The sequence below is a fragment of the Aythya ferina genome (assembly GCF_964211825.1).
Source record: "Aythya ferina genome assembly, chromosome: 2".
NCBI classification, from domain to species: Eukaryota; Metazoa; Chordata; class Aves; order Anseriformes; family Anatidae; genus Aythya; species Aythya ferina.
The window spans coordinates 85,458,088-85,484,652 of NC_140297.1; the positions used below are offsets into that span (position 1 = coordinate 85,458,088).

At 39.9% G+C, this 26,565-nt stretch overlaps 1 protein-coding gene and 1 long non-coding RNA gene across 4 annotated transcripts; one reads left to right on the plus strand and one right to left on the minus strand.

The window, feature by feature from the left end:
* Positions 1-6,016: 6,016 nt before the first annotated feature.
* Positions 6,017-23,138, minus strand: LOC311431295. 3 transcript variants are annotated; one of them, XR_014689331.1, is made up of 5 exons: positions 22,419-23,138; positions 21,360-21,496; positions 20,879-20,912; positions 15,611-15,722; positions 6,017-6,533 (listed from the first exon to the last, which is right to left on the minus strand). It is a non-coding gene; the product is annotated as an uncharacterized lncRNA (long non-coding RNA). The 3 variants fall into 3 exon arrangements; XR_014689332.1 differs by lacking the exons at positions 6,017-6,533; positions 20,879-20,912; positions 21,360-21,496 and adding an exon at positions 13,513-13,639 and having other exon boundaries at positions 15,611-15,719; XR_014689333.1 differs by lacking the exons at positions 6,017-6,533; positions 20,879-20,912; positions 21,360-21,496 and adding an exon at positions 13,513-13,639.
* Positions 13,418-21,996, plus strand: LOC311431294 (carboxymethylenebutenolidase homolog). Its single transcript, XM_084508649.1, has 6 exons — positions 13,418-13,554; positions 16,737-16,950; positions 17,586-17,693; positions 19,466-19,608; positions 20,028-20,119; positions 21,608-21,996. Exons 2-6 carry the CDS (start codon positions 16,745-16,747, stop codon positions 21,785-21,787), a joined length of 729 nt encoding a protein of 242 aa, XP_084364775.1. The 5' UTR covers positions 13,418-13,554; positions 16,737-16,744; the 3' UTR covers positions 21,788-21,996.
* Positions 23,139-26,565: the final 3,427 nt, after the last annotated feature.

Genomic DNA, 26,565 nt, shown 5'->3' on the forward strand with positions numbered 1-26,565 from the left:
AGTTGTCTGTGCAAGAACACTTGAAGAAGAAAAAAACACAGAAAAACCCAAACCAAACCACACCAAGACACAGGGCAGTCCAGTTTCCACCTTCACTTGTAGCTCCAACTCTATGGCTTCCAAACGTGCAAGCTTTGTTGTTGCTCACTTGGCAATAAATACAAATTAAATGTCATCTACAGGTCCCTGAATTACCATTTGCATTTAAAGACCATGGCAAAATGAGCGTGTGTAATTCTCCATAATTAACGCATGTAATTCTCCATAATTAATGTACGCAATTCTCCCAGTTTCAGGCTTTTAAGGTAGAGTGTTTTAAAATCAGAAAAAAACTTTTGAAATGAGTTGCTACATGCTGCCAGGGAATAATCTTATTCCTGCCTTTATCTATCTATTCCACCATTTAAACTACCTAACATTACACTTATACCATCTGCTCAGCAGTTAGAAAGAATTAATCCCCCAAATTTGTTCTTACCCAGTGGTTCAGTATGGGCGACACAATAGTTTACTAGTAAACATGAGTTGAAGGCAGCCCATTATAATTTAAACAGGACAGAAAAAAATATTTTGTTGTAAATTAAATTAAATCTCTCTGAGCCTTCTGTGTGTTTTTGATGAACATATTATTAATACATGTCTATCCAGTAATATGTTGCCTGTTATTCACCTGAGCAATACATACAGGTTATCTAAATTTTAACTTTTCGTACAGAGGAAGATGTTAGGAGACTGTTATTTGCTTCTGACTGTGATCAAGGTCAAGAACTAGTGTCAACAGGCTCTGAACAAACATACCGAAAAAAAAAATCTCTGCTTCAAATAAGTTATAACCTGAGTAACAGAGGAAACGGGGAAATTTTATAGGTGGGAACCTAAGATAGTGATAGATGTAATCCCAAATCACAGAAGGTCATGGCAAAAGGAAAGACATCTTTAGAATGAGTGGGAGGAGTGGAAAAAGAATTATTTTGAACGTGGTCCTATTTTGGCAAAACACTTATGTTTTGTGACATTTAAATGCTTAGAAAATATCTTGTCTATTTTCAAATGTTCTCTGAAGAAAATATGAAATGAAAATTGAAAAATTGAAACCATGCAGCATTTGTACCATAACATTTCCATATTTTCTCCAGTATTAAAATAACTTCATAGAAATGTGTCCCTTACGTTTTTAGAGTTGTTTTAAAGTTTGCAGTATTGAAAAAGCCAAACAGCAAAAGCTAATGCTTTTCAGTTTGCTTCAGCTGAACATTTCAGAACACATTTATTTTCTTAATCAGCTTAAAAAAAAAAAAAAAAAAAAAAAAAAAAAAAAAAAAAAAAAAAAGGAACTATGTCCACTATTTCTGTTTTAAATTACATTTCATTTGGAGGTGGCAGCAGCTTAACTTCCAATGTGCTGTCCTAGTTCTTTTCCTTAGCTGTCCACCTGACTCATCACAAAAATGGGTCAGGGGGTTATAAGCAGCAAGTTACAGAAATGTGGAAAACATGATGGATTATCTTAAAGAAAACCAAGTGGATTCTAGTTTATATTAATAAATCATCTGGAGCGAATAGGTATCTGGTTCCTGAGCAACTTACCAACCACTGTGAGGGAAATCTAGAAAGAGTCCCCATGGCAGAGGAGGTGCTGTTAAGTTAAAAGTAGATTAAGCACTCTGATATACAGCATAAAGTACATCCTACAGAAAGTTAGCATGACAAAATCAGAGATTAAAAAGTTCTGTGAACTACTAAGACACTGGGTAAAAACCATTGTCACCACGGATCTTCCTGGTGCGCTGCAGAGTCTTTTGAAGGACACATGTCCTGATGACTGGCCATTTGGCCACAATAACTCATAAAACTGCATTTACTCAGCAGGTATCTGCTGTGCCAGAGGATTCCTGACATGGAAATGGAGGAAAGTAGTCTTAGATATACTGTACATACAAAAATGTTTACAGCTACATTAGGAGGATTTGCTCAGGCTGTTGCATTAGTGCTTGATGCTGACTTTGGAGCCTCTGTATGAACCGGTTTGCTTCCTTTCAGCTGGTGTTTGCATTGTGCTGAGCCCAGGCTATAAGTAGTAGCTACCTAAAGTATCAAAATTCCTGCATGAAAATGTGACTTTTGTTTCATATTTTGCATGTATTCTATAAGATACATAGCAGTAATGCACCCAATATAAATTTAGGGATGGACGTAGTGGCCTAGCACCATCAGACACAGCAGTTATGTAGGCTCCAGATCTGCTTATTTTAGAAAATATTTCTGAGGGGACGCTTGGCTATGAGATTTGTTTTATGGATTATTAAAAACACAACCAAGAAAGAAATGATGCTCACTACTCCTTTCAGTGAGAGATGATGATTTTCTATCAAGTAAAAAAAATTACCTAAAATGATGTTACGGGATAAATCTCTGTTGAACAGATCTGACTGAGAGAAAACGCAAGGCTGTTTATCTGTGTCTGGATTTCAAGGAGCTAGATAATACTTGGATGACTGACAGATACCCATTTCCACATATTAAAGAGGTATTTGCAGAACTTGGTTCTTCTGAAAATCTGCAGAATGCACATCAGCAAATTGCACTGCTGAAGTGCAGAAGAGATCTTTTCACATGTATTTGTTACAGTGGATTTTCCATGTAATACAGGCCCTATCAACTTGCTTGTGATCTCCCTGTGTGGAGCTTATTACCTTGTGTGGCTTAGTGTGGAGCCGATGGCTGTTATTAACCTGCCTAGGATTCAGAGTTCTGCAGGTGCTGTTGTTCTTCAAAAGACTCTCAGCTTCAAAAAATGGCCTGTGTTTGTCTTCCAGAATACCCCATTCCTACCAAAGGGAGTATCATTTAAGGCATGTGCTTCTGTACCTTAAACACTCCCATCAGCCTTTTGTGAAATTCTTAGATAGTTTGATATTTGTGTCATTAGATTAGAACGATGATTTTTATATTTTTGTATAGTTCTCCTTGTTCCCCTTGATAATAGGGGGTGTTGTGTGAAATGTGTTACATGTCAAGTGACTGCTTAAAAGTCCTTCTGAGAATGTTGGTTTTCCTATCTTTAAAAATCTTTGAAGATACCATTACAGATGACATCAGGTAGGGTTTATCCTTAGCATTTAGCAGGAGCAATCTTATTTTGCCAGAAACCTCTTTCTTGACCTTCTGGTGTGGATGTTGTTGGAGGTTAGGCCTACCAGCCAACTTAAATTGAAGTTAAAACCACATTTAAAACTGTGAGCATTGCCAAAATAAGAATTTGTCTATTGTGGAGAACGACCTTCGTTCTACCCACATAGTCACTATAGATAGCTTTTACAAAGACACCTGTGTTACTGCCTCTGCTTCTCCTGCACCGAGTAGGAGGGAAATATGGAAGGGCTTAGATTTCTAATGACTTGTCATTACTTTTTCTCAAACATATGTAGCAACAGGAAACGGGGTGAGGGTTGTCTTGGCCAGGGAAAAGGGAGCTGTAGTCCAAAGGTCAGACTTATTACAGGTTGATTAGTCAATGGCCTCTGTTTTATGAGGTCGTCTGATTTCTGTAGAAGCTTTCCTTTCACTGTAGTTTCCACACTGAGAATGTGACATAATAGCTAGCTTTGGTTTCTTTCCTTACGGCAATAACACATTTACTGTATATATTGCCTTTCCTGTAGGATTGGCAAACACAGTGAAGAAACCTCTTAATGCTTTTGATGTCTAAACAGGAGAACAAAGTGCTTGTCTCAGTGAGGTAGATTTTCATTTGGATGACTGATATGGAAAATCAAACATTCAAAACTAAATTTTCTTGGCTCTTTGTGGATCAATTAAATATTTTGATTTACGAGTTTTTGAATGCAGTCATGATGTTAATGAGCCTCTGCCAGGACCTTAGCCTAAAGGAGGAGTCATCTTACAAAGATGCTGATACACACAGGAATGGCAGTGCTTGGTATTTCTTTCTCACAGACTTGTCCTCAGATGATCTGACGAATTGAGCAGTTCAGCCCAGCATCCTTGTTCAGCTCCTGAGAACGAGCTTATTTGGAAACTATCATTTTCAAAACAGGAAAACTCCCTACTTTAGTGTCTACTTTATTCCTACATCAGAAGTAGGAGTCTTTTCAAAGTCTGTTTTTTTTTTTTTTTTTTTTTTTTTTTTTTTTTTTTTCATTGTTAGCTGAGGCCTGAGTACACAAATTGCTGTCAGAAACCTGTACAAGATTTTTCTAGTCGACATTCTTATATTCAGGGTGGATATGGGGTTTTCCTTCTCTTTCATCTCTTTCCTGGATCCTCAAGATCAATTCCCTTCCCTCATTTTCTCTATTACTGATCTTCTTCCAGGAAGGAAGAAGACATACCAGGGTCCTACAATGCAGCAGTGTGGGAACAGTCAGCAGCTATAGAGATGCAAAATATGGTAGAAAGGATTACAGTGAAGAGCATGGCCAAGAGGAGTGTAGAGAGTGGGGAGATGTGTGTATACAGGGAACTGGGAGATGAGAGGCTAGGAGAGGGTCTGGAAGAAGTCCGGAACTGGTTTTAGGGGGAAGTCCTTGATGAAAAGAAAAAGGCAAGTGTCATAGCCATCTTCAAGGCCAAGTAGAGTTGAGGGAACTGCAGGTCAGTCAGCCTAACCTCAGTCCACAGTAAGGTCATGAAACAAATTTCCCTGCAAACTACTTCCAAGTCTTTGAATGACAAGACATTATTTGAGCCAGTGTGGATTTATGAAGGGTAAATCAAGTTTGACCACCCCAATTCCTTCTGTAATGAGATAACTGGACAATTTGCTTGGGGACGCGCAGGGCCCAGCCCACTGCGAAGCCAGCACAACGCAAATGGCTCCTGAGAAGATGATAGTCTGGTCATATGCTCTGCTGTTGACCTTGGTATGGTGAAAATGTGGTGAAAGCCTCATGGCTGCTGGGGCCTGCAGCACAAGGGCAGCAGGATGGTGAGGGTGCTGTGTGGGTGCCACAAGAGGGCACCTCCGTGTCAGCCCATGGAGGTGGCTTAGGGACTTGGAGTAGAAGCTGACCAGGGAGATGCCTGCAATGGGCCAACCAGGCGTGGAGCCTGGGAGCACGGTGATATGAACCAGAAAGACCTGAGGAGTCAGGGCTTCCTCCAGGAGCACCTGGGCTGAGGCCTCCACCTCTGCTCAGCTGTGGGAAGTGTCCCTTGTCACTCTGCTCTGGGTGACGTGGGGACAACCTGCCTGGAGTTTCTAGCCTTGCCCAAGGTTTCTAACCTTGGTGAGGGCTCAGGTAGGAGTGAGTCACTGTCATGCCAGTGCCAGATTTTCCACTTCACAGTGGATTTCAGGTTTAAATCTAGGAATTTCCATGCAAAATGCTACCTGGTGAAATGCTGTCTCAGCAGTGTCAAGCAGTCAAAAGTCAGGGGGAAGACTTTTGCTGCCCATAGGCAAAGAAGCACAGGACAGAGACGGGCAAGTGCAGGCACTCCAGCACTGACACAGCAAATGCTTTCATGCCAAGAGCTTGTTGTGTGGATCTGGTCGTAATGAATGAGCTCTTGTCTGGCAGCACGTCCGCACAGTCCTACTTTTCAGCATGCATGTGTGGACTGATGTGTCCTCACTAGCAGCCTTTACCTTGCAGTTACAGGAGGAAATCCAAGTAGGTCATGGGAGAAGGGATCCAGAGCTATCTATTTTGTCTGAGCAAAGACGATCTCTAAGTGTAGCTGAATTGGAAGTCTGTGCAGCAAAGAGAGCTTGCAGTTGGCTTTCTGCTTTAGATTTTGTCATTGTAGTCAAAATATGGATTTTAATAATGTATGCTTGTGTTACGTATGTTGAAGTATTTATGTTAATATATCTTCCATGATTTGATATGATTTGATATGAAATAAATGATTTTGGACCTGCAGTATACTTTGGATTGGCTTGTAAATTTTGGATGTAAGATCAATACTAGGTCATTCATCATGACCAAAATAGGGTTGAATTTACTTTGTCACTGAAAGAAACAAGAAGAAAGACTTCAAAGAAATCTTTCTGGTTTTGAAAACCCATATTTATAATATGCAGAACAACAAACCATTTCCTAAAACATAACTACAGGTCAGCGACTTTTCAATCTATTTTTCCATCACAGTTCCCCTGTGTACTATATTCCAATTGCTATATTAATCTCGGTCAACTTCTCAGAGGTATTTACTAATCTTCTGCACTTTAATATCACATGCAGTCACAGACGCTCTGTAAGATTCTTTGCCTACTCATTCTCAGTTAATTAACATGACCATACTTTAATGAAAGTTGGAAGCTGACACTTGCATGTCCATCCTAAACACTGTGTACTTACAAAATTGCCATATGTATTTATTGTTGTGCTCCATAGACAAATCAAACTCCTCCATGGAGCCCAGGGCATAAAAGTGAGCTGGGCCTCAAGAAAGTGCAGTGCATTGTAAGATGTGGGCAAAAACCGGCTTGTCTCTTCAGAGCTTCGTTTGAGCTTGGCTTCTTCTTCAGCATCTCAGTCATGTTCTTTTTAAAATCTGGATACAAGCTGAAAAACAAAACAAACCAACAACCAAAACAACAACAACAACAACTTTTTTATTTGTTTCCAAATTATCTCTGAAAAAAAAAGTATTTTTTCCTCTTTTAAAATTAGCATTTAATTTAAATGGAGAGGCATTTAGTACAAGAGAAAAGAAAGGTATGGTTGTGGTGAGGAGATTAGAATTGTTGGCTTTCATTTGCTCTTGGCAGATCACAAAAAGAAGAGTTCCTCAAAAAGATACCCTATCTAAAGAATATAAAGAATTCCTAACAGCCTTTGAAGCATGCAGATTCTCTGGGAGGTTTCCAGGAGTAAGCAGCAGGACTGCCAATAGTTCAGCTGACTGGAAAATGAACATAAACACATACAAAATTACTCTGAACTGTACCCAGGTGAAATGTGCAGCATCTAGTTTGCGTTTAGGGAAACCAGTGGTTTCTCAGACTTGACAAAACCTTTTTACCCCATCAAAGCAGAAAACTTAAAACAGGCTTTTTAACAAACATGTTATAAGAGCATCTTGTGTGCTAATGAAGAGTCTTAATTACAAATGCCAAGGCAGGATGCTTGTTTAATTTCTGACTTTCTATTTGCATAATTCACAAGTTCACTGAGGAATGCGCAGTTTCATTGCTGTTCTTCTGAGTCATGCCATGCTTACTGTTTGCTCTCAGCTCACATAATTTGTAGTTGTGCCTGGGAGTTTGTTTAGGTCTCAGAGCTCCTAAGTTTGAAAATACAGGCATTTATGTCTTTTCCTAGAGGAAGGAACTCATGATTTTCGCATAATATATAGAAATGGTTGTGGTAGCTAAACTATATGTTGTTGTTGTTGTTGTTTTTGATGCTGACGAGTAGAAATGAGCTGCCTATAATCTTTTTTTTTTTTTTAGGATAAATGTATATTGTCATAAGAATCCACATGACCAAAATTCAGTTTTGATGCCACTTTTGATGAAATTTTCAGGGAAGAGATCAGCAGCAGACACTGATTTCTGCTTAAAACCATAGAGGGAGTGTTGGAATAGCTAATAGTATACCTACATCTGACTGAAACAAAAGGAATGAGGCTTCTGGTTCCCACTCACATGAATATATATATATATGTATATATAAATGTGTGTATATATATATATGTATAGGGAAGATCTCCCAGAGAAGAAAGAGGGTAACAAATAGCCGTGTGGGTATGGCAGTCCACACATGAATGAACATAGAAGAAAGAGTAGCTTAAACAAGAATTTCTGACTTAGTATATTTATGTAAATCTTCAGGGCCAGATTATGAGCATATGTCTTGTATAGAAAGTCCTGGGTCCTTCTTTCAGGACCTACACAAGACTTCCTCCCACAAAGTTATTCCTGTCTCCTTTATATCCAAGTTTCATTTCTTGAATGGACATTCAGGAAAATGCTATCTCATTAATGTTAATCTATTTCTCTCTCATGAGAGAGAGTACATGATGGCAGGGACACACAAGGAATTCCTTTTGGGGAGAAAATAGCTAATTTCCCTTTTTTCCCTCCCCCTATTTATGTAGTTAGCTAGCCCAGAGATCGTCCACACCCTGGAGAACTCATTCATTGTTTATATCCAGGCTGGTGGGAAGGTTTGCACCAGCACGAGAAGAAAGCCACTGTGGTCTGTGGCAAGCTGTGATTTCACTTGAAAACATGTATCTCAGCTCCCCAGGCAAGCCTCCAAGCAAGCCAAGAGATCAGGGGAAGCTAATATGTTGTGATGCAGACTGTTGGTCTCTTTGAAGGCAAGCAGGTGATTGGAAATTTTATGCCAGCTTGGTGGGGATGGGTTTCAGGTTGCTTTTTCTTCTCCTACTGAGCCAGGAGAACAGGCTGTAATGAACAGATGAGCTTGGCCTGATGTCTGAACCGCAGCACAAGACCAGGCTCTGGAAGGGGCCTGACGTATTGTAGCTGCTCTGTCAGGTACAGGCAAGCCACTGTGGGAAGTGGAGGAAAATCAAAAGGCCTGAGACAGGAATCTTGCAAAGGATTAAGGTGGACTTAAGCATTTTGCTTCTCAGCTTTCTGAAATCTCTTCACAGGTCTATCAGGCACCTGAGGTCCTTTTGTTTTGATCCTTTATGCCAAAGTATGGTGGCATAAAGCATGTGGTGGGCTGGCTCCTCCACTGCCTGGGACCTTTCTTCTGAGACCTTCCATTCAGTATTTACTTCAGCATATGCTAAAGGAATTTTAGAAATTTATTACATTGAACTTGCATAGACTGTCAAACAGGCCCACTCTCCGCACAAACTCAACAATTTACAGGCCTGCACTGAAACGTAATTTTTTAATACTAGCCCAAAGTTCATTATTTTGCTTAAAAAGAAAAAAAAAAAGTAAGAACAGGTGCTCTCTGCAAATGTATTTATTAAAGTACCTTGGTTGCTCTGAATTGATTTATGTATGGTAATTATCTTGTAATGTAATTAGAAGGCCTCATACTTGCTTTCCTTTAACTTGCTGCTTTGATGTTGCATATGGGCGTCTATATTGCTCTGTGGGATACAGTCCAAAGCTGTTTGGATTATGGCCAAATTACTAATGTGGAGACAAGTTTGGAAAACAGAAGTTTTAAAGACAAGCAGTCACAGGAAGGTTTTTTTTCCTGTCATTCTGTTTTAATGTTGAAGTTTAAAACACTGATTAGTATAGTAGTTTTTTTGCCAGAATTTACCAATAACCAGTGATGGTAGCAAACTTTTACCCTTTTTTGAGCTAGGAAAAAAACCTCTGAATGTTCATCTAGAAGAAAGATGGTTTATGGGGGGTCATATGTAAGCAGAAATTTTGGGAACCTCTATGTTTCGAAAAGGATCTCCTGGAAAATCTCTCTCAATCCAATCAAACTGTTCAAGTGCACAATGGGAGTTTACAGAAAAGCCAGATTTCTACTCATGATATTTCCTTCTTCTGAAAAGTGCAGTAAAATCTACAGGCACAAGGTCCAGCTTTTAATCCAAGACATTTTGTTTATATTGAAGACCAAAATTGTGTATGTATCTCAGTGCAAACACAGCCACAATTATAGGCGAACAAAATGACCTGCTTACAGCTGATTAATCCCAGAAAGTTCCTGAAATATAAAATGAACAGTAGATGAGCTGTGCTTAAGGAGAGAACTTGTACTAAGAAAATTTAAAAAGGAGAAGGAGAAGGAGAAGGAGAAGGAGACGGAGACGGAGAAGGAGAAGGAGAAGGAGAAGGAGAAGGAGAAGGAGAAGGAGAAGGAGAAGGAGAAGGAGAAGGAAAAGGAAAAGGAAAAGGAAAAGGAAAAGGAAAAGGAAAAGGAAAAGGAAAAGGAAAAGGAAAAGGAAAAGGAAAAGGAAAAGGTCTCATTCCCTGGACCAAACTAGACCAAATACAAGTATTTTTAAATCATTGTTTGTGGGGATGATTCTACACACAAAATCCAGCTTTCAGTAATTAAATATGTGGCATTAATTCACCGTTGAAGATAATAGTCCTAAAGATGAATAACTGAAAGAAAAAGAACTTCTCAGCCATCTCTGGATTTCGAATTTTAGTAGTTTTAGAGAAGAAGACAAAATGTTTGGTAAGAAAAAATAATGGACATATTGCATAAAACAAATGTGTAGGTTTTAGAGAGGGAAATGATCCTGTAATCCATTCAATTATCCATGTAATCTTAATTCTCTTGTCTTGCTCATGCATTCCTTGCAATAATGCTTCTCTGATCGTCAGTAGGAATTTTGGAGTAATTGCTTCAAAATTTACTATTTTTCCTATATATATCTGTTAATATTCATAATTATGAATATTTAGAATTATGTGCCTTGTACTGAAATTCCATTAGAAGTGCTTTTTAATAAAATGATGAGCCATTGAATAACCTAGAAACACCTGGACAGCATTAGGTAATTTTGATATGCCTCTGTGCATATCATCCACAACATTAAAATAGTTTTCATTTTATTGCAAAATTAAACTTAACACTCCGCATTTTTTCTGTAAAGCTCACAAAATACACCCTCTGAGATCCCACAAGCTCTTTCCTCAAAAGGTAAATATTCACCATTTATGTATCTGCAGCACGGAGCCCTTCTGAGCCCTACCCCTCCATCCCTCTCAGCTCTCCCTTCCTCCAAGCCTCTCCACCAGCTCCTCTGTTTGGCAGCTCCCACAAGGTGCCCTCAGCAGCAGCAACCCCACCACGAGCCCCGCCATCCCCCTTCCCTTGCCTGCAGCTTCTGCGGGCTGAAGTTGCGAGCAGAACATCACTCGTTGCAGGTGCTTTGAACAGGGCTTTCACATCGTAAATATAGTGTTTGTGATGATTTCAGCTTTCTGACAACTCTGTTGCTACCAGCAGCACTCCAAACGCTGTACCAGGTGAAGGTAAGTGAGGCATGTTTAAGCCTGTACATTGGCCTCTCCATTGGACTCTTTCACTTCTGCACTAGATGCCAGCAGAGTACTTGCCTTTCTGGGTTTTTATGTATCACTAGTTATCTGTGAGAGCGTATCTGTCTATTTTGCCTCGGGACAGCAGGCTTGCATGTCCTAGGATCTTGTCTCTTATGTTAACACACAGGTAAAAATGCAGCTGACAGCTGTGAGGTTTTGCTTTGGGGTTTTATTCCACACCCCATTCTGTAAAACCAGGAGTATTGGTGCAAACCTTCAGGGTAAAACCAAACCAAACCAAACCAAACCAAACCAAACCAAACCAAACCAAACCAACAAAACAAGCAGCAAAAGAAGATACGCATTGTGTGCTTCAGGTGAAGGAGAAATTTGACCACTCCAACCCTCAAATATCCTTTTTTTTTTTTTTTTTTTTTTTTTTTTTCTTTTCTGTAAATTCCTAAAAACAGAGTTATTTACAGAACGATTAAAAAATAAATTTATAAGTTTCTTGAGACTATAGGAAATGCATGTGTACAGTGAACTCCACAACCCTGAGCCCATTACAGATATGATTCCATCCTGTGGGGAAAGAGGTGGTTTCTGCAAGTCTGGGAGATCTGAATGACGTAGGGTTTGCAGGTCAAACAATCACAGCGTGCAGGCAAAGGCATGCATTACAGCAGAGCTAGCCCTTTGCTCTCCTTTCAGCCTAGCCACCCTCAAAGAGATGCTGGGCAGAAAGACAGGATTTACAATTGCTGCAATGCTTGTTGGATCAGACGCCTGGTACTGCTGGTCTATTCCTTGCACAGGGGGCTACAGCTCAGTTGGACCCAAATCCAGGGGGACCAAAGTAGAAAGACAGTGCTTGAGTCTTGTGGATCAGACTACAGGATGCCTACCCAGCTGGGGTTAGACAAACTCAAGCCAGATGTCATTAATATCAACATACAAACCAGATCTTTTCAGTGAAGTCTCCCCACTCCCTCCCTTGCAACACAAGCAATCTTTTTAATCGTTTCTTAAACAATCTTGATGTGCAAAGCTAATGACAGGTATGACAGGACAGAGAAAAACACCCTCTCTCTGGTCGTGACAAACCCTAATTTTGAGTTGCATGTGGCTCCCACAGCACACAGAGGTGGGACTCGCCTTGCCTGACTGGCGATGTTCACAGCGCAGCAACCTACACCTGCAGTAGGCCATTAAACTTGGTGACAATCAGATCAGCACATCTGGCGACATCTTGGGGGCCATCTACCTCATTCTAAAGACACCCATAGGGTGTGAATCATACCCTAGGTCGCAACGGCATCTGTGGGGGTGTAGACACCTTGCTGACATGGCCATCCTAATTGCAGATGTCTGAAGTTTGGGTGAACTGAACCCAACCACCACCACTTCTCAGATTACCCTGTGGTCACGACCACACAGAGTACAGCCCAGGATCTACAGAGCAATCGTGGGACTTGTTTGTCCCACAGTTTATCGCACACTTGGGATCAAAATTTGTTTATTGACCTTTATATGGTCATTTTCATTTAGCTCTTTTGTCTCTTTCATTTCTCTCCCCTACCCCAACACGCTCGCACACATAAATCACGTGCACACACAGAGAAAATTAAACCTACAGTAGACATCAGCCCGAGGGCTGAACTAATGTTCCTTGCATACATAGCCATTATGGAAATCGGAACGGAAAATTTCAGCGAGTCACCATCAATAACAACCGGTTCAGACTCAAATGTTTTTGACTTGTTGAAAGCAAGTCCGATCAAAAATAACCTGGAACACTTTTAGACTTGTTGAGAATACTTGTGGGTGTGGTCGTAATATGTTTCGTCTGTGTGCTGGGGAGCCTTCCATTAGTTTTTATGCTGTAAGTTTGCCAGGACATACTCGGCTTCATTCAGCACAAATTCCATTAAAGGCGTTTATCGTGGACAACAAAAGTGCGTGAATATGCTATAAGAAAATGCATCTTTGAACTTAACAGAGCCTTAGCGGATGCGCCACTAGGTGCTAGATGTGTCAATTAAAAATGCTGAGGTCCAAAGGTTCTGCAGTCTTAAATGGCCGCACCATTACGTTGCTTCATACCATTTTTGCACATACCAGTTGCTTTGTAGTGTACAGGTCTGGAAGGGAAATCTTACTGGAAAACTGAAGTCTGTTAGTAAGAAGATTCACTAGTCCTTCTTTCAACCTCTCCATGCTATTGTGTTAGGAATTACACGTCTTTAGAGATGATGAAAAAATAAGTGCAGTTTAGCATCGGTGTGCACCTTGCTTTCTAAACTCCTTAAATAATAAAAATAAATAAAAGGTGGAGTAAAAGGCAATTGATTTGGAGCCTACTGAATCCACCAAACCCTGCCTCTCTGTATGATCTGTCTCCACCCCTTCCGGTCAGGATGATTTGTGTGCTGAGCGTCTCCTCCTCGTCTCCCAATCCCCAGGGCTGCAGAAGAGTTGAAAAGCACCTGGAAACTGGATGGGCAGCAGAAGCAGCAGCTGGAGCAAAACTGCCAGCAGAACGGGTTTTCTTCTTGCCGTGTTTAGGGAAGCCTAGCTGGTATCTCACCGAGCAGAGGAACCGAGCTGGGATAACGCAGGATCCTGTACTCCAGGTATGTCATGGCAAACTGGTCCACGAAGACTGAGCTGGCAGCAGAGGGAGGCTAACTGCTTGTAACTGTGTTGAGTGGGAGAAATCTGAAATTGCTAAGCAGTCAGAAACAGCTCTTTGAAAAATATGCAAAACATTCAGCAAAAACCACTCCTTTAAAGAAAGACTTTTATTTTGACTTCATTAAAAAAAAAAAAAAAAGGTAAAAAAAAAAAAAAAAAACAACTGCACAAAGACAAGTATTAAGGAGCAGATAAGGTAAAGATAGAGGATATCAACTTAGGGAAAAATTAGATTTTGAGTGTCTGCAGCTGTGGCATAGCAATAGGTCTGAGGACAACCCAAACGCTTTTCCCTCTAAATGTCATCATACATTGGCACAAATAGGTAAGGGAGGTAGTACGTTCACTTGAAGCTTTAACTCTAGACTGCCTGACTTTGTGGGAGGCATCCTACTTCAGTCACAGTCTGAGGGCTTTCTGTAGGAATTACTGGCCATTATTTTATAGCCAGCAGAAGCAAGATCATGCTACAGGACCACAATCTCTTTTGCCCTTATGGTAATGAATTCCCATTCTTTCCCTTGTTTGGTCCACTGGAGCATTTAGCATTGAAATTAATTACCCATGGTGTTTAAAATGTTATCCCTGGACCCAGGAAAAAGGCAGACATGTCACATCTTGGCAGCATTAGTGCTAGGTCCTGGCAAAAAGCAAAGCAATATGAGATCATGTGCTCCTATCCACTTTACGAGAAGTGGGGATTATCCTTAGGAATATCTTTTCCTCAGTTTTATCTGATTGTTTTTGAAAGAATATTAGCCTCACCTCTCAATTATGTTTTTTGTTTGTTTGTTTTTTAATGAAAACTAAGACTTGACAGGTTATAATCATGTTATTTGCTGCTCCCTACAAATGAATTAGTTTGGGTCTGTCCTGCCATCCAAGGGAGCCCACCTTTGCCTTGTGATAACACTGAATGATTCTCCTCAGTTTTTTTTTATTACTTGCACAAAAGCTGGGTGGCACTGAGGAACTCAGTAAACCAAGGAAGTGAGACAAAGAAGCTATAAGGAGGCTTTCTCTAAACCAGCAAAAGGATGCCCTGGAACTCATGGATGTCTCTGCTTGTTCCCTGGTAGCAGTAGTTTCCCCTGCTCCTTGCTTTGTGCTAGTGCCTGTGTCTCATCCATGCTAGAGCTCAGTGATGAGAAGCAGGCTGTAGAGGTGAGGTTCTGCTTGCCTGGAACCAGGCCGTGGGGAAAGCAGGAAGAGGAAAAGTGCAATGGATGAAATCGGTGGCAAGAGGGAATGAGGTGAGACAGGACAGGTAGGAAATATCCTGGGTCGTTGCTTCACTACACCGTGTTGCACAGATCAAAGCGGGAGGGAACAAAGCTTCTGACTAAACAGGATCCCATCAAAGACTTCTAAGCAGTTCAGGTGTGGCTGGCTATTTACTAAGGTCTTCGCAGCCGGGTTCCTGGAGAAGAGCCAGCTGGCTGGGAATCAATCAAGATAGGCCAAAGAAATGATTTCTGGGAAGCTACCGAAAGATAGACAGTAGGCTTTTTCACAACTATTGCAAAACTTAATGCCTCCTAAACACTATTTCCTTGAAGGGGACACCATAGGTTGTGCCCTTCTGAACTAAAGGTGCTAATGGGTTAAGACCATGGCTGCCATCTCAGAAGCCAGTGGTGTTAGCTGACTTTGGGGATACCTGTCAGTTCTTCAAGAAGACTCTTGCACTCATTCATCTTAGGTTAAAAAAAAAAAAAAAAAAAAAAAAAAAAAAAAGATAGGAAGTACTTTTGCAAAAACAGACATCATTCAAGCATTTTCAGTCCTGTTATGGGGAACATGAGCTAGGAGACACTCTTCCACATGTTACAACATCTACTTGCATGTAATGCCAAAGCAATGGAGGTTTTAGTCCTGAAGATCAGGATAATTCATGCTTCCTAATACCAACCCAGGCATTCAGATGTTGAAAATGTGGGAGAACAATTAACAAGTGTAATCAGCTCTCAGTTATCAGCAGAGGGAATTACTCACTGTGTAAGATCACCCATCTCATGGCTATCTGTGAAGCAGCTTGATTCTGGCAGTAATGTCACATCCATCCAGTTCCTACAGCTCTGCAGCACACTTTAACATCCAGGAGCTGCTGTGGTGATAAAGCATATTTAGTCAAAGTCAGTGCTCTACCTGTCAGACCTGATGACTCCATCCCCAGGGTTAGGAGTGTATCATCTAGGTACACCGTTCTTCCACTAGAAGAACGGTGTACCTAGATGATACATGTACTTTGGGAAGGCCGATTATCTTGGGCATAAAGCAGCCTAAATGCATTAAAAAAAAAAAAAAAAAAAAAAAAAAAAAAAAAGTGATGCTATCATTGAACCTGTTTTAATTTAGCAAGCTGCTCCTGAAGACCTAATTGGATTTATTGTACAGATGGATTATAGTACTACTTTTAATTAAAAGATAAGATTATACAGATTATACTTTTTGCACAGAGTCCATTCCATGCGCCAGACACAGTCAGAACAACTTCTGACTTTAACTTCTCTGGCATTTGCTTGCTTTCTTGCAATCCCTTTCAAAGCCGTATGGGCCCAAGGCCTTGCAACCTAGTTTGGAAACCAGCACTGCAGCCAGTTGCCAGCTGTGCCCAATAGACTGGGTGCCATGGGCTGCAAGAAGCACTGGATGCTATCCTTTTCTGTAGCAGCTGAGTGCTGTGCCTACCCTCACATAATTCAGAGAAAACAGTTTGTGATTCCAGCTGAAGACACATGTGACTGCTGCAAATGGTCACTTTCTCCTACATCTGGGGAGAGTACAACATCTGAAGCTGTACCGCTTCATGCCAGTGCTGAAGAGTTGCATGGGAGCAAAACAAAAGTGACATGAGACTTAGGACATTCATGAACATATTATTTGTCATTTTGTAACTTTCTGTCCCTCTTTGCAGCTTAATTAGTTATAGACTAAGAACCATTCTGCACAGGAACATTGCTTTTGCATTATTCTACTTTCTCCTTTCAGACAAGGATGTCAATATTATTTTCAAAAAAATATTGAATTACTTTCTGCAGGTTGCATTTGCCCTTATTTGTCTTAATCTTGTATTAGCAAATTAGACTTCTCACTCTTCTTTTTTCATTTCCCCTTCCAGGTTTCCAAATGGCGGATCCTTTCCTGTATAACACTGGAGAAAGATCTGGATATGGGTGCCTTGGACACGAAGTACAAGTTGAGCACATCAAGGCATATGTCTGTAGACCATCTTTTTTCACAGACAAAGCTGTGATTGTGATTCATGATATATTTGGATGGCAGTTCCCAGACATTAGATATATAGTTGATTTGATTGCAGGTCATGGATACATGTAAGCACCCATCTTTACCATTTTTCTGTTAAGAAATACACTGATAGATCACCAGGCCCAAAGCTAAGCATGGTATACGTTTTCCACACACATAGGGCAGCCAGACCATTTTACTTGGTGTGAACAGAAATGTTCCCGTGGCCACCAAAGCTACTGAAACTGACCAAACAGAAATGTCTCCCTGAGCAAAAAGCTAGAAGGAGGGTCATGAAGTGCCAGTGTTTGTGCTTATGTGGCAGTGCAGGTGATTAAAAGATAAGCAATAACAATGTTGGTATGCACTTTTAAGTTGTGTAAGTTTGCCATACCAGGCCTTTTGGAGTCCAAACAACAATAAGGGTTGCTTTAGCTTTTACTAGCAAAGAGCTAAATATTTGTTCATATATAATCAGGAGGGTTGCTCTATCCCTTTACTATTGTATTGTGTCTTTTTTTTTTTTTTTTTTTTAATTTCCATTGCAAGACATATACTTTTAGCTCTGCCGATTGCCAGAACAGGATGAGTAGAATATGATTCAGATGATAACCATGTAGGTGTGTACTCTGGAGTAGAAAAAACATAAGAAAACATTTAGACATCCACAGATTCACCCCACCTGGATGTGAAAGTTGACTTGTTTCCATGTCTCACACAGAACCATCTGCCCAGACTTTTTCAAGGGGAAAGACCCCTGGAAAACTACTGATCACTGGCATGACTTTGCTGACTGGATGAAAGAACATGATCCTGTGAAAGTAGATAGGTAAGATGCATATTTGTGCTTGAATTTAAAAAGCATTCAGCAAACAAGGGGAATTTATATGTGTCTGAAGTGTTTAAAGTGGCACTTGACAGTGAGGCAAGATGGCTGCATGCACACAGTCATTTATTCTGGGTGGTTCTTCTGTGGTCCTCAGCACTGCCTTTAGATTTGGAACAGATCATCTGCTCCATCCATCACTCTACTTACTGTCCCCATCTCGTTTCCATGGACCCTTTTCTAACTATGTCATGCTGCCTGCACAGGCCTGTAACTGGTGTTTCACAGCCCTTCCGCTCACCAGTGCTGAGACTGCCTAAGCTCCTCAGGATAAGGAGGAAAACTCTTCCACAAGTGCTAAAGCTATCTGCCACTTGTCACTTGCTCACCTTGCTTTCTGCCTTGTAAATGATAGTAGGTGAGATAATCTCCTGAGCAGCACTAGATCAAAATTTGCAAGACTGACCCAAATCTATGAGACATATGATCAATTGCACTGGTTTTCTCTATTTGTGAAGTACAGGAACTACTTCCTGTAGATCCAAGCAGTGCCTGTAACAAAGCTTCCCTGTTTCTTCAGCATCTATTACCACAGCCTAAAACTTGAGATAATAATAGTGAGACAGTGACACCCTATTACTCAGCTATCATCTTGTACAGCACAAAGTGTTTTTCTGGCCCCTTCAAGAGGTTCCAGTGCTCGCACCCTAACTTCAATATCCCTCAGCATAGATTTTGACAGTAGAGTTGCAGAAGCTGAGACTGAATTTTTGGAAAAAACAAATGACTAATACCTATAAAAATTAATCCGACATACCCGTAACTTTCCTTGTGCCATTTCAAATAAACTAGCTCTGAAAGAGCCCATCCATTCACAGTGTGCTCCTCCTGCAGGCCTAGAACATGATCTTCTGATCATATCACTCTCATACTGCTTTCTTGTCAGCCTAAGCAAACCTGTGATGACCATACTAATATGCCTAATACTTGAAAATATAGTTATTAGTATATGTGGTCTGCATTTAAAATTAATTTAAAATTCTTTAGATAATCAGAAATATAAACTATTGACACTTACGAAGTTAGTAATAAAAAATTAATTGAAAATGTGACCTGCTCTGGTCTACACTAAAAACAATTTTTATACTTTATGCATTGTATACAATACCTCACACAGTATCTTTATTTTTTATTTTTTTATTTTTTTAAACATTATAGCTGCTGACAGTTTAATTTGGAGTAGTCGCTAATTTGATATAGAATTTTTGCATGTAGGCTTGGTAAGATATTATTAATATTAACTCATGCAACAGGCATGACACACTTAAGATAAAACTTTATCTAAATAGGTGAACCCTGTAGAGATAGCACAGTGAAGCTTATCTGTTCCCACATTCCATAAAGTAAGGTGCTGTTCTTCTTGCAGATATGTCTTGGTTTTTGTTCTGTACTAAACAAAGTGATTCAATTAAAAAAAATGCTTCTTTTGAAAACAAAGGAGTGGGTCACAATTCAGGTAAGTATTTTAGTACCTACAACTGTTTATGGCTACTAAACTAGGACCACAGATGTTAACTCTCATTCAAGAATAGAAACTACTGCTTTGGTTTGCAATTTGCCTTTTTTTTTTTTTTTTCTTAATGTATTCTCTGTTTTAAATAATTGGGGGGTGCCGATGGAAAAAAAAAAAAGTATCTCTTTTAATTTACTTCTTAAATTGTCAAATATTGATTCTGCTATAGATTCCTTAGTTCCCTTTTGTTTATATGTCTTAGGGAAGCTGATGTTGTCTTGAAGTATCTAAAGGAACAATGCGGTGCAAAGAAGATTGGTATCGTTGGGTTTTCCTGGGGTGGAATGGCAGTACACCACTTGATGCTGAGAAATCCTCAATTAGACGCTGGGGTGTCCCTCTATGGTAGTGTAGAATACATGAAAACTTACATGGGCTGACACCACTATATGTAGTTTCTAAGTCTAGTTATTGCTTTGTAATGATTTCTGTAAATACTAAACTCAAAGGTGAGTTGCAGATTTTAATTACGGTTATTTCAGCAGTATGCTATATTGATATCAATATTTAAGAATGGTGTAAAATTAAAAAAAAAAAAAAAGTATTTCCTTTGGCACATAAATTTTCTAAGTATTTTTTTAGTGTTTAGAGAGTTGGAACAATATTTTCCTTTTTTTTTTTTTCATCCATCAGAATAGAAGCTGTCCTGAAGTAAAAAATGTATTTAACAAGTAAACCTAAATAGAAATTTTGTCTTTGAATTTTTCTTTCATCTTGCAAGAACGTTAACCTCACTGACAGACTGTTTCTCAAACACATTACAGGAATAATTAGGGACTCTGAAGAAAGATACAACTTACTAAATCCCACATTTTTCATTTTTGGTGAGAAAGACCACACTATTTCTCATGACCAGGTAAGCTGTAAATGATTTTTATTTTTCCTTTGTTCTTCTATCCTACACAGAAACCATAGCTTGTTAGAAACTATTTTCAGATACAAAAAAACAGACAGACTAGATTGTTTTGCTTCTATTTCAACTCCCCACATATCTTGCTTAGGTTCTTCAAAACTTCCTTTTGGGGCTGAAAAATGCAGTGAAGACCAGTGATTGGTCTCAGTGGCTGGATAGAGTGTGAAATTGAGCAGGGAGATCCAACTGGTATGAATCAAACACCTTAAAGACATGGATATTACTGCCATGGATGGGAGAATGGGTAGTAAACCTAATGAACTTGGACCCAGAATGGGAAAAAACAAACAAACAAACAAACAAAAAACAGCACTCAGAAACAGAACTTTCAGATGATGTGGATCAGTGATTAATTGCTTTTGGTACAACAAGGCAAAATGAACTCTGTCAAAAGAGTGGTTGTGAATTTATAAAAAAACAAGCTCACAACTTGTGGATCCTGTTTTGAATCCTGGATGCCAACTATATTCCTAAATAACCCCTATCATAAGCTCATCTGAAAGGTTGGATAAATACATGGATAGAAACTGGAGCACTCTTCTGTGCATACATTTTTTCTCTTTAGTGACAATGATAACATACTACCTCTGGTGTAATTACAAATTCTTCATTCACCATCCGTTTTTCTGGTTAAAGTCATCCTTCCCCTCCCCCATGGAACACAGTTTTCATGAATACACACATTACACCTTGAAACCATACCTTTTCCTCCTGAGATTTTCTCTCTCAGAGTTACCTGTGCAGTTTTTTATGAAAAAATCCTGAGTTTAATAAAAAACGTCCTCAAATGGATTGTTTTCTGCACTAAGTAATAAAGGGTTGTGTGAACAAAGAAACATAAACAAGAAATATATTACATGAGGTGAAACACACAATAGGTAGAATTAAGCTTGCGGGGGTGAACATTCTTTTTATATTCTGAGTTTCTCATGGGAATAAGCACAAAAATATGTATATATATGTATGCAGGAAAATAATCATTAACACTGTATGTATACTTAACATCTGAAGATTGCACAAGAGCAATGCCTTTTTGTTGTAAACTAAAAATAAGTAACAGTTTTTTCTTAACTATCAAAATATTTTAGACTGAGAATCATTGGGATTTAGAGAATATGTTCTCTCAAGATCAGAGTTTAAAATCAGGTTACAAGCCATATTAAGTCTCTGAATATAATTGCACCTGTTCATTTACAGCAACGAGATTTGCCAACTCTTCGCAGTCACTGTTGAGGGTTCTTAGATGTACCCATACTTTTGAAAACCATTTCAGTCTTACATTCCACAGAAGGGTTTTCTCATCTATTGATCAACAAAAACCTGCTTCAAACATAACAGTGGAGAAAAGGCAAAGATGTAGGAACATGAGTAATGGCAAGTTTGGCAAACGTACAAAACCACAAGCTAACAGAAAAATGCTTTCTTTTACAGATTACCTTACTGGAGGAGAAGTTGAAACAGTACTGTAAAGTTGCATATAAAATTAAAGTTTATCCTGGACAGGTTCATGGGTTTGCACAACTGAAGCCAGAAGACATGAAACCTGATGATAAACCTTATATTGAAGAAGCTAGAAAGGACATGATTGACTGGATCAAAATGTTTATTTGACAAAAACCATGAAGTAACACTAGGCTTCACAATTAGAGATCAATTTAATTAAATTATAGAGAAGAAATCAGTCAGTTGGAAGATATTTTATTTTGAAAACTAGGAACATTTTAACTTATAGTTCTTTATTTTTTACAAGACTCACAGAAGATTGTGAGCTCAAAGTTGGACTAAAGGACTTTTAGACATTAAAAAGTTGCTTGAATTTATCTTGCTTCGTATTTGCTTCATTATTCTGCATTATGACATCAATAGTAATGAAACTGCTTATCCATTCTTCTGTCCTTGTGGGTATGACTTTTTATTTTGGCATTACTTGAGTTACAGTTTTTATTTCGGTATGAGGATTCATAGGTGCTATCATGAAAACACCCTGTTTTTGCATGCATGAAGACAGTACTTTTATTATCTGAAACATATTTGTTTCAAATATACATGTATTGCTGTACTGAACAGAATTTCCCATGCATTTTCCCATTTCCCATGCATTTTCCCACCATTTCTCTGCAAACCTCAGAGGGCTGAGTGTGTCCAACAACACTAATGCAAGGCGAACACCGTGCTCAGCCCCAACCCAGAGCAGCTCTGGGGCCCTTCCTGGCCTCCCCACCCCAGATACCTGCAGCCATACCAAGTCACCAGCTTTGTCTTGTTCAGCCGAACATCTTGGCCCTGGTCCTGCAGCATTCACACTTCCCGGGGGAGAGCTCTGGGCTTTGGTGCTGCTGTCACCGTGTTCTTAGGTAGCCTCAGAAAAATCCTCCAAATATTGCAGGCTGGTGAAGACAGTGCCACACGTTAACATGGTTTTCGTAGTAATTGAGTGTGTGTGTGAGCATGATAAGACTTTTTGCTTATCAAGAAAATAAAAAACCTGAGGGAGTTGGGAAAGCAAAATACACATTCTGTGGGGAGCCCCCTCAGTTGGAGCTGATGAGCCGGGTTTTGCAGCTGTGGCATAGCACGTGTGAGACAGAGCTGCAGGTTGTGCGAGCAGCTTTTACAGAAGAGATGTAGAAACCTCCCAGTACTTTTCCCCAAACATGCTCTGTCTGAGCCATTGTGGCCAGCCCAGGGCTTCTCAAGCCCTGCTGGGGAGCCAGGCTCTCCTGCCATTCACAGCCCACAGCTGTGGATGCTGTGGCTTCTGGTGCCTGGGCTAAATTGTTACCAGGCTTGGTTGGTCCACCTTGGTGGTGATGGGTGCCTTGATTTCATTCCTGTTCATTCCTATCTGCCTGCATCTACCTTTCCCCAGTGCATGAGTACGGAGCTTGCAGGCAGTGTGTAAACTCTTCTCCAGGTCTTTGAAACCCTTAATTTGGGCAGGGTTCCCCACACCTGCAGAAAAGAGAGGATGGTTTGCCTCGAGAGAAAGGAGGAGCTTTCTTCTCATAAATTCTAGCTATCCAGCCCAGACGTAAATCTCTATTTTAGGCAAGATCTGATGCTGATCCTTATCAGAGCTAGCTTTTCAGCACTGCATTACAACCGCTGTGGTTAGCAGCTGTCACAGCCCTACTCACTCCAGGAAATGTCCACAAGATGGGGCCCTGCTCCTTCATTGTCATCGAGAGAAGTTGGTGGAGGTTCGGCTTCAACCACAGTAATAAGGCTCTGAATGGTCCCTGCCAAACACTGCAGTAATGGTGTACTACTCCCAGAGGAAACCTGGCTTACTGGTCAGCAGAAAGCTGCTGCATATTGTCTCTGTATGCAGCAAGGCACTGTAGCCTGATGGATTTTGATAAAACGTGGAATTTCACCTCCTTAGGACTCTCCAGTTTATAAGAGGGAGCTCTGGTTGTGATACACTATCTTTACACCTTGTGTTTTATTTTGCACGACTGAATGTTTATTATTTGAAAGATCATTTGAAAGATCAGCTTATCATTACACAGCAAAATCAGGTTGTCTTGGAGTATCATAAAAGCCTGATAAGCCGATGAGCTGTAAGAAGCATGATTTAAGTTGTACTCTGAGTGTGCTCTTTTTATGCTTGCTCATCGTGAGTATGATCTTTCTTCTTGTACAAACAAATGTAAATAAGAGATATGCTGGGCTTCTCAGGGAGATTTTAATCATGACAAACAGTACTAGTTCCCTCTGATAGGTTAATCTTGTAATTCTCTGTTATTTAAACTTGCTTGGCCAAATAGCTCAGTCACACTAAGATGACCCAGCAAACTGAAACACAACTGAAGGAGGACAAACCTTAGGCAACCTACATATATATTTGATGAAATAGCATCCAAAGAACAGCAGCTAGTAGGTCTGAACCTCTGCCATACAAGCACCACCAGTGCTCTGAAAGGCAGGAGTAACCCCTGCTATAGCAGACTCCTATGGAGACCACTTTTTTCCAGTTTTGTCTCTGGCACGTTTAGCACTAGAGGGCCAGGGCTTGCTGGATGAGAAGATGGGGAGTTGCCACCTTGGTAGCATGCCAAAGAGGAAGTAGCAAAAGGGCTGACAAGGTGTTTTCGAGCAGTGGCAAAAACAAAGTGAGGGATGAGGGAGAAGGCACGGAGGTGTTTAAAACTAGAGCTGATTTTAGTCTATTTCTGTATTGATACTGGAGCTCCAGTCTCCCCTCTGTGGGTGGGATAGCAGCACAGATGCTGTTGTGCCATGACCTCAAAATTCGCAGATCAGACATAGCCAAAACTAGGTCTTATGAAAATCATGTTATTGTTTGGTTTTATTTTTATAGGAGGCCTAAATGCATCTGATTTCTTAGGTGGAGATCAAGTCTGAGTACTTCATATGTAAAGAAGTGTTCACGTGTCTGAGGCTTTAGACACATTTGATCCGTGTTTCATGCGCAGTTTCACGATGAACTGATCTCAACTACAAGTACAAGCAGCTGATCTAAACTGCAAAAGCAGTCCGATCCCTAAACCAACAAACTCCTTCTCATTAACTTTGTGGTGGTTGAATTACACATGGGTGGAAATTATAATTCAATTAATAAACAACTTCAATAATCCTGTTTTCCTCCAATTTTTATTTAATCATGTTTTTCTTAACAGTACCAGATAAATTCTACATTGAGAGTGGGTTGAGGAATCTGTTTTTTTTTTTTTTTTTGGTCGTTTTTTTTTTTTTTTTTTGTCGTTGTTTTTTTTTTTTTTGTGTTTTTTTTTTTTTTTCATTGTCTAACCAACATCTCTACTAATCCCTTTTGTGAACTATTTTATGTAGCTTTTATAATCTACATCTATGTCAGTTTAATTAATATTTTATAGCAGGCATTCACTGCTGTTCACAGGTTATGCAGTGAACTCTGGCATGTTTCTGGCAGCAACCTCAGCAGTACAAGATGATTTTCTCCTTTCTATACATAACTCATCAGCATTCTTCAAGTCATTACATGACTAAAATCATACTTATCAATACAGCATATTTCTTTTGTTTACTAGCCTTGGAAATGCCATTATTTTTGTTTAAACACAGCTTGTATTTTGACATGTAATATTAGGGTACTTTTAAAAGAAACGGGACTTCTACTTAAATATAAATGGATTTTTGCCAGCTTACTGCTCAGATGAACTGAGCAAAGTGAGGGAAAACAGTAATCACAGTGGTAGGGGAGTTGTTCTAGGTCTGATCAGTTGTACAGCGTGCATTTGAAATCTCTTCCCATTGCTTTGTCTGAGGTTTGGGAAAGGTGCTGGAAAAGCTGCAGTTAGTCTAGTTAAACTGCACTGCATCTTCTGGAGAGTTTTTTCAGGTTGATTTGGAAGCTCTGTTCACAAACAGCACTGTGGCGAGCCGTCCCTAAGAGGGCCAGTTCTTGGTGCTGGGAACCTCTGCATGTGTCACCCCACAGCATGTTGCCCTGTGAAGACAGCACAACTGATGTAAAGAGGCAGGATTTGGGGTAATTTGTGGTGCTGTTCACTGTGCTTTCCTGTTTTGGTTTTAATACCATTTACCATGTTATTTATGTATATTTGTAGTAGAGGAATTGAAGAGGGGAGAGAATACTGGAGATATATTGTGGGTCTTTGCTGACATCTGCTAGAATTAATTAGAAAATCCAGAAGGGTATAAATGGTTAAGATACATTCCTAGCAAGCATATCTAATCATTGAAAAGCGCATTTGAATTTTATTGCCAGCATGCTGGATTTCACTTTAGCAGTGACACCAGCCAGATCAAGGAATATTATTCCAGTGGATTCATTTACATGGGAAGAGAGACTGTCCCTTGTTAATAAGCAAACATTGCCATTTTGATTTGTCAAGAGTGGCAACTGTATCAGGTTAAACAGCTTCCCAATATGGGCCCAAAAAAAAAAAAAAAAAGCTGTGTATGACCACCTACTGCATGGTGGAAGGGGGAGAGCAGAGGGCACCAGAAGTTAACTGGGTTTTTTAAACACAAGGTCCTACAGTGGCCTATCTCCTGTTGAAAGGAACAAGACATTAAAATGAGCTTGAGGGATTCTTCCGAGAAAATCTCTGAGGCTATAAACTGTTTGGAAACCTTTCTTCACTTGAGGAGAAATAAAGTAGCTTCTAGTTTGTCCTTTAAAATGTACAACTCTAGAAATTTAGGTATCTGTGATGTACTCGTAAACAACCCTGGTGTACATCCCTACATTCTTTTTACCATTCTAGTTCAGATTACAGAGTGTGCAGAGAAACCCCTGCTGATTTACCTTCTCTGAGCTGATTTATGGGAACTTTTAGAGATGCCAGTTAACGATGAGTTCCCTGGGAAAGGGCTGTACTCAACAGGTGATACTGGGGGACCAGCAAAGTGCCTGTAAG